A 15,576-nucleotide genomic window follows, 5' to 3' on the forward strand; every position below is an offset into this window, starting at 1 on the left:
CCAGTATTTACACTCTTAGAGAAAAGTTCAAACCTAGAACCCTTAAGAGTTCTTCAGTTGTCCCTCTAGGCTGAAACCTTGAAGGTCCTATACAGAACAAAGTATTTCTGTATCAGAAATGTATCTAATAACTAAGAACCTTAATTACTTAGCGATCTACCTCATCACACATATTTGACATTTTTCGATTAATCTTTATTTAATCTTTACTTTAAATAAACACTTTATTTTATACCATTTATTTATGGTATTTATTTATTTATTTACTGGTTTGAAAAGGGCTTCCCTATGCTTTATTGATGGGGAGAATGGGTTAAGCCTTAAGATCGTTTTAGACTACCATTCCAGGATCGTTTGACGTGTAACTGAAGATATCCCGAGTTTGTATTGTGGACCCACGCCTCTTCAATAAAGAGCGGACAGTAATTTGAGGATGTGACCGTTTAAAGGGGCGGGGATTAGGAATACTGAAATAAGGAGCCCTAAAGCTCGCGTTGTGCATTTTTAAGCAACGCCTTTTCCCTTTCCACTCGTGTGGGCGGGTCCCGCGTTGTGATTGGTTGAGCGTGTGTGGGCTGGGCCGAGGACCACATGGAGTCTGTGCTGCTGTGGACCAGGGGATGCTGCTGCAACTCAGAGTTGAATGATGCCGGTCGGAGAGACGCAAACCGCAACGTCTTGAACACTTGGTTTGAGTTTCTTTCTTTCTTTCTTTTTTTTACTATTGCATCTTAAACTTTTAGTTGTTTTCTGTAGTTTCTTTAAAAAATATATATAGCCTATATAAATTTATTTATGTGCATTACGTAGCCTAACAAAGTTTCCAATCTATAATACTCATGAAAAAAGGACGTTGTGTTCGTATTAGAAAGTGACAGAAATACTTTAACCATGAAGACACGTCGACGAGAGACGAAACTTTTAGGATGGATTTGTGCGGTTTTTCTCGCCATCTTCCTTTCGTTCTCTGTCGCGAGCGCAAATCCGGTCGTTTATTTTGAGGAGATTGAGGAAAGCGCGCCTGTCGGCTCTGTAGTTCTGCAGTTCGGACGCGAATGCAGTGAGTCGGGCTCAGTGGGGCTCAGAGGCACTTTACTCGGGGAAGACGCGTCGGATTTCTCGCTCATCCACTCGGCAGAAAGAGGGTTCCTCCTGAAAACAACTAAAAGTTTGGACAGGGAACTCAAGTCGAGGTATGAAGTGACTGCACTTTTACCAGGGTGCGCGTTAAACCCAGTGGCCATAAACATCGAGGTCCTGGATAAAAATGACAACCCGCCGCAGTTTATCACCACAACTGATCGGATAGAAATTGATGAATTAACAGCAGTAGGGAGCGAGCTGCTCCGCCTGAGTGCACAAGACAAGGACGCAGGTAGAAACGGTGCGATCACGTTCTTCACGTCTCCAAACCCAAACATACACGTGGTTCCTAAAACCGGTCAAGTTGTGCTGGTCCGTTCTGTCCGCGCGCCCAGTAACCTGACTGTCCCGGTTTACGCGCGAGATAATGGAGACGTGGTGCTGCACAGTGAGCCGCTCCAACTTCACATCGCAGTCACAAGCGCGCGACTAACAGCCAAGGAAAGGACAGGAGGAAGAAGAACGAGAGCTGTTTCTGAGGAGCTCAGCTATACAGTAGCGCTGTCAGAATATGCCGAAGCAGGAGATGTGATCTTCACTGTCCCGGACCAGAAGTTTGAGGAGAAGCGCTTTGAGTTGCTGTCACCGGAAGCGGGTTCACCAGTGCGCGTGGTGCGAGAAACTGGACGAGTCTATTTAACGCATCAGCTCACTTCCTCCGTACAGGTGGTGGTGAAAATCCTAAATGTCAGAGGTAAGGCTGCACTTCTGCTTTCTGTCTCCATGGCCGGTAAAAATCCAGCTTGGTCTGACCAGCTGCCAAAACACAGGCTGAGCTGGTCACACTGGTAGCCCATCTGTGCCAGCTGATAAGTGTTGGTATAAATGAAAGGAAACACAGAGCTAATTATCACAGCTAATGCAACAAGTCCATCCATCCATCCATCTTCTATACTGCTTATCCTACTGGGTCGCATGGGGAGCATGGTGCACAAGATGGGATACACTCTGGACGGGGTGCCAATCCATCACAGGGCAGAATCACATACACATTCACACAGCCTTTCATACCCTGCAGACACTTGCATGTCTTTGGACTGGGGGAGGAAACCAGATTACCTGGAGGAAACCCCCACAGCATGGGGAGAACATGCAAGCGCTGCACACAAACCCTCAACCCTGGAGGTGTGAGCCGAACGTGCTAAACGTTAAGCCACCGTGTGCCCCACAGACAGGTCGTTTTTAGGAAAACAACACAACAGTGAGACAATTCAAAAAATCTCTTAACTTTTATTGATCAAGTAATAAAGAAGCTGGAAAATAACTTACCATCTGGCACAGATGGTCTACCAGTTTGACCAGCTTGGCCTATGGTTTGGCAGCTGTTATCCAATCAGAATGGGATGGACTGTGCTTAAAACCTCTTTCTGCTTCTGTGCTGTACTATAAAGCTTAATATTTCAGTAAAATACACCATATTGCTAACATCAGAATGTGATATGAAAAAATTTCCACCAGCAAAACAGTAGTGCAGGAGTGGCACATTTAAAAGCCTAAAATGCAATGGTATTTACATTCATTGTTTACAAAAAAAAATATTTAAGATGTGACAATACAATAAAACAGCCTGATGCCACAATGGACAAATATCCAATCAGCTACTTGTTACTATGCAGTTAGAGATAGACCAATCCCACTTTCTCTGGGTTTCGGATGATACCTGATGCCGATCTGATACTGAAATGCTTTTACAACTAAGCTGGCTCTCTGTAGGCTTCTGTTATATGAAACATCAAAGCTGTGATGGAAGCATGCTTTAAGACAAGTTGTGTCCAGTATACAGTATGTGTTAGTCAGCAGTACACACTTATAAAGCATAAAGTCTGTCAGTAGATCAGACTGAAACAAGTGTCAGATCCGAACCAATACTAATAACGTTTCAGGCCAGTCTGATCTGTCTGATACATCCATACTGTATTGTATTGTAGAAATGTTTTCATTGTCGTATTTTCGGTCATATCTTCCACCCGCACTGACATGCAGTTGGCCAGTGTTTCGAGAAGTACTGATGACAAAAATATACTGTAAAAGCATACTGTAATATAATTATTATAACAATAGCATATCATTGTATTGCCCACCTCTACGAGAAATTCACTTTTTCTGTAAAGTTGTACAACACTTTGTTTGTTGGCTGAAAAAATGACAGATAATGTAATGAATACAGCTGCATGAACTGATACGATGCATTAGGCTGGCACTGCACAATGTGTTGGTATTCTTAATGATGATCAAAATATTGTCTGATACACAGAGTAGTGCAATATGTAGATGCCCTCTCTAACGATTCATCATTTCATTGTGTATGGTAAGCAATTTGTTGTGTAGCTGTTCCTGATGAGTGTTATGTAAGTGTTGTTGTGAATCATGGCATTCATTGATCCAATAAACAGAAATCATTTTGGTCAGATTAATTCAGGTCAGTCTTCAATCATGAAACATCATGGAATTGCGAATAGTTTTTTATATATTGCAAAACATATCAAAATATGTTACCATATAATTATGTTATTTTGTCCATACCATGTAGCTCTGAGTCCTCTAATTTGCTTTCTTTATGTCATTCAGGAATGTAGATCTTAATTTAAGTTGTGTAGAATTTAATTTAAGTAATTTTCCAATAACAGCATGCCCTGTCTGTTTATAGTTACATTTAACCTTGTGGAGCGTCATTGTAACAAGTTAGTTTCTGTTTATTAGCGATAAACAGTCGTTGCCTCACCTTTACTGTCTTTTAACGTTGATTATACTAAAAAAAATGCAAGTTTAATGTTCATGAGAATTCACAAAATGCAATGTCTTCTGTTTTAAAAACTGTCAGAAAACTTAAAGTTATAGCTTTACTTCTGACCTCTGAAACATTGACACTAGAGACTCCTTCCAAAAATACTAAATTAATGTCTCTTTAGAGAAAACTTACTATAGCTATGATAACATATTAGAACTTGGAATTTGACTGAAACTACAGTGTGTCCCAAAAGTCTCCATACATAGGGTACTATGTTTACCAGCACCACGTCGGTTGTGCCTTCGTCAGTGGATGTTCATGGGCGTTCACTTCTCGGTTCTTCCAGCCTTTTTGATTTTGTTAAGAAGTTTGACAACAATGTTATGTGTGATTTGCTTGCCATGTGTCCTGTTAAACTGCATCACAAGCTTGCGACAGCTTCCCTGTCCAGCCATGAGAATCTTCTTTCGACAAAGGCATTCTCAAAGTCTATCTGTCTGTCTGTCTGTCTGTCTGTCTCTCTCTATCTATCTATCTATCTATCTATCTATCTATCTATCTAACTGTCTATATATATATATATATATATATATATATATGAGAGAGAGAGAGAGACTTTAGGGACACCCTGTATTGTCAGAGCTGCTGTTATAGAAACTTTATCAACAACATCTGACCAATCAGAATTGAGCATTCAACAGCACTGTGGTATAAGTGTTAATAATACTGAGCTACGCTAATGGAAAAAAACATTGGCTCCATCTGAATGTTCTGTCACTACTGTCACCTTGTTGAATCTGAACTGCTAATGTGCGACATCTGGCACTTTCCATCACCTGGTGTTTTTCATACGCTCCTGTAGATTGGGTTGGGGATTATCATCGGTAGATAATAAAATAAACACCATTAAAAATTTTAATTATTGCTTGTTTATTTGCGCTTTATAACACATAACTAGTGTATATTCGTTTACTGTAAATCTGACTAGATGAGCTTGTGGTGTTTATTTGTGACATTCTTTCAACAGATGTCTTCTGCTAAGTTATTCCTTTCTATATTATGGTGGTCCTATAATCACAGTATTGCTACGTTGAAGGGAACATGGTGGTTTAGTGGTTACTACGTTTGCCTCATACTTCCAGGGTTGTGGGTTCGAATTCCACCTCTGCACTGTGTGTGTGGACCTTGCAATTTCTTCCTGTGCATCAGGAGTTTCCTCCAGGTACTCCGTTTTCCTCCTCCAGTTCAAAGACGTGTTGTAGGCAGATTGTCGTTTCCAAATTGTCTGTAGTGTGTGAATGGTAAATGGTCTGCACTTAAATAGCGCTTTTTGAACCTTAGCGGTTCTACAAAGCACATTACACTGGTTCTCATTCACCCATTCACACACACACACTCACACCAATGGTAGCAGAGCTGCCATGCAAGGCGCTAACTTGCCATCGGGACCAACTTGGGGTTTAGTGTCTTGCCCAAGGACACTTCGGCAAGACACTCTATGATTAGTGGACAACCCGCTCTATCACCTGAGCCACACCCGCACCAGTGTGTGTGCGATTGTGCCCTGCAATAGGTTGGCACCCCGTCCAGGGTTCCCTGGGATAGGCTCCAGGTTCCCCACAAGCCTGTGTAGTATAAGCAGTATGGAAAATGGATGGATGATACACTGAACAGAAGAACAGTACAGTCGTGGCTATAGTCACTCCACTGATATGAATATATTGTGACACGTTGGCTAAACTGGTATAGGGTTAGTGTAAATATTATGATGAAGCCAACTAATTGCGAGTGTAAGTTTGTATGAAGTAGTTTGGGTCATGTCAGGCTTACTTTATTAATCAGGATCCAAAATGTGAGCCTATACTCACTGTTTGTTTGGATAAATCAGCAGTATTTACCCACCTGGAAATCACCAGGGACATATGCTTTGGGTATCTCAAATACCTTCTCCAGGCCAGTATATTCTGTTTTTGTGTGGGACACAAGGGTTTATTTTTGTATGTCATGGCCATATGCGGCATTATGAGACTGCAATGGACTTAGATTGTGATTGCAGTTAGGGAGTAGGGATTATTTTCTGAATTCAGAGGCTGAACAGCTTATGGCTCATGACAAGTTTACAAGAGAAACTCAGAGGCTCTTAATTACATATAATATTCATCTACAAGCTCATCAGTCTTCATATTTACCCAACTGTCTAACAGTTTATGTACACATAATCTACCTACTCTGCCATCTAGAGCTAGAAATCAGTTAACACTTCTACATGCTGAGCCTCTTCCATGGAAGCTTACTTTACCTAAATTGAAGTGATAGTTGTGAAAAGGCTGTGTGATAACAGCTAGAATGTTGCAATAATGAAAACATGATTTATCACAGCCGGTTTATATATAAAATATTTCTATTGCATCTTCTCCTTTTACAATTTTCAAATTTCAAACATTATAAACCTATGTTCCTATAGACCTTCAAATAAAAAAGACCACTTCTTTGTCACTTTAATTAAGTATTAATTATTCAGATGATTAGTGAGTGTAAGGAGTTATTATCATGCCATTAGAAATTTGAATTTAAATGAATTTTTTTTTGCATTTGCATCATATCATATGAAATTGAATTTTGACCTGTAATTGAATTCTGTGGTCTAAAGTGCAATCTAAAATCGCAAATGAATTTCATGCTTAAATGTGTGAGATTGATCATTTGAAATTCAAAATGAAGTAGGAGTGTAATCCATTTCTAAAAAAAACAAACAAAAAAAACACAACAACAACATTTAGCATTGATGAATTCACATTTTTCAAATTCACAGGTTTGCTTTCAAAATAACATCTGGATAACGCAAGCATGCATTTTGAATTTCAAATGTTCACTCAAATGTTCACACCAAATTCAGGTTCCGATTTTAGGATTTTACATTGCTGTATTGCAAGCCACAAAATTACATTTCAGTTCAATATTAAGTTTTAAATTCAAAGTAATACCGTTTTAATTCAGATTTTTGCCATTTAAATTGAATAGATTGCTAAATTAAATTAAATTCTAATGGCATGATTCGAACTCCATAAACCTAGCACTACACAGGTCTCTAATCTTTCGATATAGTACAGCCTTTGTCTCCTGCTTGTCACTTTATGCTTAGTTTTCCAAAATGTTTGATGTTGCGGGTTTGTGTGGTGGTCGTTGGAACAGACCTGTCACTTTAAACACAGCACAACAGGACAGTGCCCTCAGCAGAGTGGTGAGAAACGTGAACAGTAGAAACAGCATCTCATTCGCCACAGGTTTACTCTGTAGTTTGTATAGTGCAGAGATGTGGCCTGCAGGACGGTCTCCCCAAACACACTTGGTGAAAATAAGCCAGCACACAAGTCTTCTGGGAGGTAATTATGATAGAAACCTTTGTATGACTTAAATGTAACACAGTCTGTTTGTGCAAACACATAAAACGTGGTCACTAATTTGTTTTCCAAGTGTCTAGCATATCAAACTCTCCTACACCCACGGCGCAGGACAAACTCTGTACACGTATATGTGCGGTTACAGATGGCAGACACGATGTGGTTGATTCACTCCAGTGTCAGATACCATTTAATTAACAAGCTGCTCACAGAGTGCAGGGGGTTAACAGTTTGTCCTGCTCCATTACCCGCACTAGCATTAGCATGCAATGTGCCTCTTCAGGACTCCAGGGCAGCCTTCTAATCCCCATAAAGACCATCCCTGTGGTGCCTGCATTGCCTTAGTAAACACTGATAATGGCTTGTATGCTGAATGCGCAGAGGCTTCTCCATGCTGTGCTCCTACAAGCACTTTATTCACCCCCTCCAGGTAGTACAGCGCCCATGAAAGTTAGAAAATCCTTGCGAGGAACAACTTTATCTTTCTGGGAATGCAGAAAACACTTTGCATGAAGAGCTTGCCTGGGGTGCTGTGGAAGGGAGGTTGGAGGCTGAGGAAAATTTGTGATGAAAAACAAAAACACTGAGACTGTGAGGCAAATACAATAAAGAAAAAATATGCACATGTTCCTCTCAAATAAGCTCTGCACAAACAAATATGCAGAGTCCTTATTAGATTTGCATCTGGCTGGAAATAATCCATACTTTCTGAATGCTGGTAAGATTCACACCGTAAATAATCACCGCACATAGTTAGAGTTAGCGAACCTCACCAATTTGCTCATGCATTTTCCGTCTGTTCTGTGCCTAGTTATTGTACATTATTATCTCCAGTGTGGCAAGAGGTCGAGGGCACTGAGGAGGTTTAGTGGCGAGGCTCATGTGCTCACAACAAAGCCCACATCTCACTCAAACCTCCTCGTCAGAGTCTAGTGCCCTTTCTGTGACTCAAGCCCCCAATTATCTTCCAATCCTCCTTCTTGTCCCTGGCGTCTCACAGATGTGGCAAGTACACTGTAGTTATAATAAGGGCCACGTGCCCTTTCGCCTCCCACATACACTCAGTCATTCAGAAGAGTGCCTTTCTCATTGTGGCCAGCAGGAGCTGGAGATGTCTTCAGGTCTTCGAGAAGACATGATGGAACAAGGTGTTGGCTTTTTGGACACCTTCTGTTTGTTAGAGCTGTAAATGGAGAGCTGAATCAAATTCGTTTACAGCATGGCAAAATTTGGCTTACCATGCAGCAGGAAACTTTCGGCTAAGCTAAACTTTCACATGATGGACCACTTTATTTTATTGCATTCTTTGAAATGACAACATTTTTAAATTCTATGAAAATCCTTTATGTGCACTTCTATTAGTAGCTAGGTCATTTTCTAGTGTGAGTGACCAAGCTAGCTAGCTGTTTGAGTCTTGCGGTGGATTCAGTCGCAGTTAAAGGTTTTATTAAAGTGCAGCTATTATGTTTTTTCAAATATTACCTTTCATGCAGTGTGTTATAGAGCTGCTTGTGAATGTAAGAAGTATGCAAAGTTTAAAAAAATCAAAGTGCACGACAAAAGGAGTTATTGACTCCCAAAAGAAGGAACCGATTCTAAACAGCTGAAACGAGTCGTTAGTAATTCCAGACTTACTTCCTATACTAACCTACATAGGTTTGTAACAAAAATCCCCGCCTCTGGTCTTCACTGGCTGCTCGCTGGCAGCGGTAGACCAAGCACAACAGACTGGGGCATCTGACCAATCAGAGCAGAGTATGCTCTCTGAAAGGAGGAGTTTAGAATGAATCCTTTAGAACGGATCATTTAACGAGTCATTTGTGACACTGGGGAAAAAAAGGTAATGCTGCAGTTTAAATTATGAGCACATTAAAGTGTTTTTTGACCTTGGATGCATGTAAATCTATTGTATGTAAATTGTAAATTTAGGCACGTTTCAAAACCATAATAGGTGCGCTTTAAAAGGAAAATAGGTTAAAGAATCCAAAGCGTGAAACATAGGCATGGGCAAAACAGGCAGAGGGTCAAGCGAGTGGCAAACAGGCATAAAGATGGCAAGGCAAAGCACAAAATGAGAAACTAGGAACAAGATCAAAAACCAGAAACAAGGACACAGAACAAAGGCTTGGTACAGTGGAAACACTCAATACTTTGTGCCTGAACAGCGACACACAAGGGGTTTAATCAGGGGTGTAACACAAAACAACTCTGATTAACAAGAACACGTGAGGAGACATTCAATAACATAACAGAGTGGAGACAGGACATAACAAATACATATGTGTCAAATAAACAAAGTCAATGTCAACTCCAAACGGAAGGGCTCCGGGGAAATCGTGACACTAGCCAAGTAGACAGGCTCTACCCAACCACTGTTTATTCTCATGTCATTATAAGCTTTAATATGCAGTAATGCTGGATAATTTTCCACCATGATCTGGATCACTAGAAACACAGAAATATGATGCAAAAAACGCTGATGGCATTTTCATCAAATCTGTTCCAGAGCTTTGCACTGAACTATGATGTAGAAGGCAGGAGACAAAGAAAAGTTAAATTGCTTTTTAGATGCTCAATTTGCACCAGAATCAAGCAATTACTTGAAAAGAAATGACTGTAATAACACATGAAACAGAAATATCATTTGTAAAAATGTGGACTTCCTGTAAATTTTACTGGTAAGTCTACAGGGGAACATGTTTTTGCCGATGCAATGGATTTTATGCCATGTGACTGCTATGGCAGGTGTGGTACAACAGACATAACCATATTCATGAGGTGATGTATTTATATAGAGTAATGTCTATTTAGTATGAAAACAGAATGTTTTTGCCCCTGCTGTATGTGTGAGGCAGCCACAGGCAGCTGATTAGATGTGTCACTCACTCAGCATCCAAGAAGATGCTCAGCCATGCAGTCATACCTGGAGGATTATTTGGTTTATTAAGCTACCAGAACACATACACACACAGCTTCAGCTTCCTTCATAGATGATATGATGAAATTGTAAACAGATGAACGGTTCATCAATATAAAAACACTGCCTGTTTTTCTAACTGGAATGTTCTCTGTTGGTGTGCCCTTCATTGTCACATTTAGATGACAGAAGGAATTTTGGTGCCCAGAGGCTCTGCAGACAACCAATGTCTCATTAGATTTATTTAGTTTGTACAATTAATTCTTCTCCCATCTGCTGTGTTTAGCCTGAGGATTGGCCTGTGATCCTGCACTCACATGCTCTATAGACAGCCATTATAGAAATGTCCACAGGAGATTTCAACTTGCACTGAGGCATGCTGAAAATTATACCGTGTGTGTGTGTGTGTTGACTGGGGTGAAAGCATTAGGGTACTTGGAGGGGAGAAATGACTGCAGGATACATCTTTGCAAAGAAGCAAACTGGTCTTTTTTGGTTGTAAATGAAGCCCTGGAGAGATGTTTGCGTCTCTTTGAATCAGTGTTAGTATGAGATCAGGCCAGACATAGTTTCAGGGAGGGTTGTGAACTGGTGGTGAAGGCTGCAGGCAGACCCAGAGTGTGTGTGTGTGTGTGTGTGTGTGTGTGTGTGTGTGTGTGTGTGTGTGTGTGTGTGTGTGTGTGTGTGTGTGTGTGTGTGTGTGTGTGTGTGTGTGTGTGTGTGTGTGTGTGTGTGTGTGTGTGTGTGTGTGTGTGTGTGTGTGTGTGTGTGTGTGTGTGCGTGCGTGCAAGGTTTAGTTGCGTATTGTGATTGCCAGCAGTGAGGTGAGAGCTGTCAGTCAGGCAGACATATCAGCAGAGACCTGCTGCTGAGGCAAGAAGCAAGAGCAATTGCTCTTTTTTTTTTTAAAGGAAAAAAGCAACCTTGGTGAGCCCTACAGCACTGATTTAAAATGCCACCTTTAAAGGGGCACTGTGTAATTTTGAGAGTCCTCTGCTGTATGTGAGCCAAATTGTAATATCCGTTCAAACCCAGTTTCATTAGGAGATCAATAAGAAGTGACTACATGGAAATTGGGACCCTGGAAAAGGTTTTTCAACCTTCATCATTGTCTAATAGTTTTTGGAGTTATGAAGTGTAGCTCTTGCTATTTTGATTCAACAACACACTGGGCTGCTAATGTAATATTGTAAATTTAGCTTTAAAATAAATAAATAAATAAATAAATAAATAAATAAGCAAGCCAGAACCAGACCTTTGTCACAGTGTTGCTTTTTAGTCTTTGATTTGTTAAAACATTAACAAGCCTTCTCCTTCCAGCAACCAACTCCACATCCTCAACTGAAACTATGACCTGTATATCTTTGACTTGGCTTTTATACAAGGGCCAGAGCTGAGCATTGTTCTGAGCTTTGTTCAGGCTGGAAGTGAAGCTAAGGTCTGGGCCAGAAAAAAAGTCTAATATTAAGAAACAAGCCAAACTGGATAGTAATACTGGTCAGTATTACAAAAAAGTTATTCTAAAGTATCTTTAAAATTATATAAATATTATAAGTCTATAAACACTTTTTCAAACTTAAGCAAACATTACAAATGTTATTTCTTAAGAATTAAATATATATTTTTTAAAATAACCACCACTTTATTAGGAACACCTGTACCCCTGCTCATTCATGTGATTATGCAGTCAGCCAATCATGTAGTAGCAGTGCAATGCATAAAATCATGCAGATACAGGTCAAGAGCTTCAGTTCACATTAAACATCATAATAAAAAAAAAAGAAAAGTAATCTCAGTTATTTTGGCTGTGGCATGGTTGTTGGTGCCAGATGGGCTGGTTTGATTATTTCAAAAACTGCTAATCTCACAACAGACAGACTGGCCAGACTGGTTCGAACTGGTGGTAAAGCTATGTTAACTAAACTTCTTCAAATGTCCAGTTTTGGTGTACATTATTAAATATTTATTGAGCAAGCAATTATTTCTGCAAGCAAGTTGTATCATTTGGGATTCTGAGTTTTGTGGAATCACATTCTACACATAGAGCAAAGACTTTTAATGACTAGTTTAATAGCTAGTCCATGAAAAACATGCTATCCTTCTCTTTCTTGCTCTTCCTCTGCTTTCCTTTAGTCCTCTTTACTTGTCTGCTCAGTCAGTCATTTTGTGATCTCATTGTCCTCATCCCCTCCTTTCTGTTAATTGAACTTCATGGCAGTGCAGCAGCCATCTCCTCCATCATGTTATAATAGGTTATCGACAGGATACACAGAGTGGCCCAGAGCAGTTTTAATGATGAACTAGGACAAGGTCATCAGTGCTTCTCTTAGTCTGGGTTAAACTGCGCTGAGCTCAAGGCACACAGGGCCACCAGTGTTTTTTTTTAATCTAAATTATAAATTGGTCATGCTGGCTCAGATTTATTTTAATTCCTGAAGAGAGAGCAATGTCACTTTGTCTTTTTTTATCCTCTCTTTTGGAAGTCACTTACTTCCATGCTAAAGAAAATTGCACTCTTGGTTTAAATGTACTGATCTGGGATTTCAGCAGCAGCACCATTTATCTGGGTTGGCAGCTGGTGTTGTTAGCTGATTGAAGTTATATGAATGAGATTAAAAATAATGGAATGAACAACAGTGCTTTGGATTTCTTTTCCAACCCACTTTCATAAGGAGATCAATAAGAGGTGATTGTTTTTCCTGATATGGAACTGCGGCCACTGGAAAATGGTTTGCAAACTTCACTGTTATATAATAGTCTCTGGAGTTATGAAGTGTTGCTCTTGCTGTTGGAGATCAACAGCTGAGACACGCTGTGCTGTTGGTCCTGGTTTTTTCGTAGCCAGAGCAAGACCTTTGTCATTGCGCTCAGGTTCCTTTGCCTTCTTTACTGTGATTTGTTATAAACTAAACGGACCAATATGAGATTTGTGGATAGAGTTTCTTGGTCCTTTACTTGTTCTCTTTCTCTTTCGGGTTGGATTTGAAATGTTTTTCATATACTGTCCTCATGCTATTGGACAGTTTGGTCTATTAACATGAAAATTTTTATAGGTTGGCTGATTTGTGCACCTACTGTTGTGTTGTGGTTTGTGAGATCAGCATGTTTTCTCCCTCCTTTGCGGCTGAAAAATGAGCAAGCTAAAGCACTGACTCTCAGTAATTAGGCAAGCTCTGTTTACGACTAACATCTGTGGTGTTTCTCTCATCTTTCTCTCTTTTTCCCTCTCGCTACTCTATCTGCTGAATGTTTGCAAGTGTCTGATGTTGGTGCAGCCACTTTAGGAGCCTTAGGAATTGGAACCCAACACATAAATTTTTAAGAATTAATTAGATCATTAGATATTTTCAGGCTGCGGCTTGGTGTGTATTTGGGCTGGAGGCCTTTCTGAATCCTTTTTGTTTCTCTGTTTCTTTTTCTCTCTTTTTCCGTCAGTGTCTTGGTGAGTAGGGAACAAATGAGCATCCTGCGTTCACTGTATTCTGCCTTATGCCATGACCCACATAGACAGCTTCTTGTGAAAGAACACCTGTTTTCAAGCCCTGAGCACACAACTGGGGACACACCTGTATTACACTGTGTAGAAGCCATAAATGGTCACATACATATTACACATATTAATTGCCATTGCTGAGAGTGTAACACCGGCTGGCTGTTGCTGTGTGTATAAGGGACCAGTGCTGGTATGAGTGGATGTGGGAGTATAGTGGCATTACTGATGAAGTGTGAGTTAGAAAGGGCGTGGAAAGCTATCAACATATGCCGCAAAGTTAATTCTACAGTTTCACAGAATTAAGGCGCAAAATCAGTATTATGTAAACGTGGCAGTGAGAATCCCTCCTGTGTTATTACTGATTTCATACAGGAGTGCATTATAGCCCCAAATGATCATTTGCATACTGTTTTACAGCACCCCCTTCAAAATGCACACTTCAAAGCGAGAAAACAAACTGCTAAAAGCATGCTTTTTAAAAAAGATTTAAAGGCTGAAAAAATCAGTTAAGTAAATATGCAAACATCTCTTTGGTTTATACACATCTGAAAATCAGCAGTATTAAATTGGAGGCTGTCTCTGTGAAGTATGTGAAGGGAACACAGCTCATCTCATGAAGATCAAGATTCTGTAAGGGGTAAAAAATTCAGTCCTTGTCGTGTGTTTGAAAAAAAAAATCTTATTATGCCTAGATAGCATGGTGGGTGGGTAGTGTTACGTCCTCAGAGCACCATGGTCCATGGCTAAATTCTGCCTCCGGTTACTGTCTGTATAGAGTTTTGCCTGTTCTCCATTGTGTTTGTGTGTGTTTCCTCTTCCAACCTCACAAAAAAATATGCAGGTTACTCTAAATTGTCACTAAGTTTAAAGGTGCAATAGGTGCATGGTGCCTTGTGATGAACATGTATCATATCCAGGGTGTATTCCCACCTCGCTCCCAGGATAAGCTCCGGAATCACTACAACCCTGACTAATGACCCTAAGCAAACACAAACAGGTTATGTTTTGCTGCATCTCCTGCAGAGGAAGTCGACACACCTCAGGAAAGTATATAGTGTTAAGTAAAGCTTTGGTTGACAATCTAGCACCGATTAGATGCACTCCTCTTTCTCAGGCTTCCTGCTATATGTGATCCTGGTGCTGGCTTTAAGCTCCTCAGCATGACTGAGACAGGTCAGGGTAATTTACCTCACGTTTCTGCCAGATGACGGTGTAATAGAGGGCAGTTAACCCACAGGCAGCCCATGTTCAAAAGAGTAGAAAAAAAGATGTGGTCTCTTGATGGTTTGACTGAATAGCGACAGCTTTATGCGAGCTTGTATTATATAATACAGTTTTAACAGGACTTGGAAGCAGGACTTGGTCTATGGAAATCTGGATACTTTGTAGCTGGTAATTTGGTCTATGTGAAGAGATAGGACACTTAAGCAATGGCACTTATTTACCATTTTATTCTGTTGTTTTACACTGTTGTTTTACAAAGATAGCTTTGCCAATGATCAGAGTAATCCTTGTGTAGAATTGTACAGGACCCACCCACATGTCCATGCACATATAAAGTATGTTCAATGATGAGGCTTTTCTTTTTCTGAATGGGGTTCCTTTGTTTCCTAAGTATCCCACTATAAAATTTTAGATTATAGTTGTATGTCTCTAGCTCTGTGATTGCGCATATGTTTTTTCAATCATCTTTCTGAAATGGAGTGCTAGTAGTACCCAGAGTCCATCAGGTCATAAATATGGTCAGTGCAGAGAGGAAGCGCTGGTGTACCCCACACACCCAATCTCACCCTGGCCTCATGGAGCCAGATTGATTATCAGAGATGTGACTCAAGACCTGAAAGCAGCCCTGAATGAGAGACTATACATGCTAGGCTAGAGAGAAAGGTCAGAT

General features: G+C 40.3%; 1 protein-coding gene across 1 annotated transcript in view; it reads left to right on the forward strand.

Annotated features, from left to right (window-relative positions):
• Nucleotides 1-284: 284 nt before the first annotated feature.
• Nucleotides 285-15,576, forward strand: part of si:dkey-22o22.2 (neural-cadherin) — a 123,961-nt gene continuing 108,669 nt past the window's right edge. Inside the window, exon 1 of the mRNA XM_053628027.1 lies at nucleotides 285-1,837. Within this exon, the coding sequence (XP_053484002.1) occupies nucleotides 892-1,837 (946 nt within the window). The 5' untranslated portion in view covers nucleotides 285-891. The remainder of the gene's footprint in view (nucleotides 1,838-15,576) is intronic.

Source organism: Ictalurus furcatus, chromosome 1 (assembly GCF_023375685.1).
Source record: "Ictalurus furcatus strain D&B chromosome 1, Billie_1.0, whole genome shotgun sequence".
Classification (NCBI taxonomy): Eukaryota; Metazoa; Chordata; class Actinopteri; order Siluriformes; family Ictaluridae; genus Ictalurus; species Ictalurus furcatus.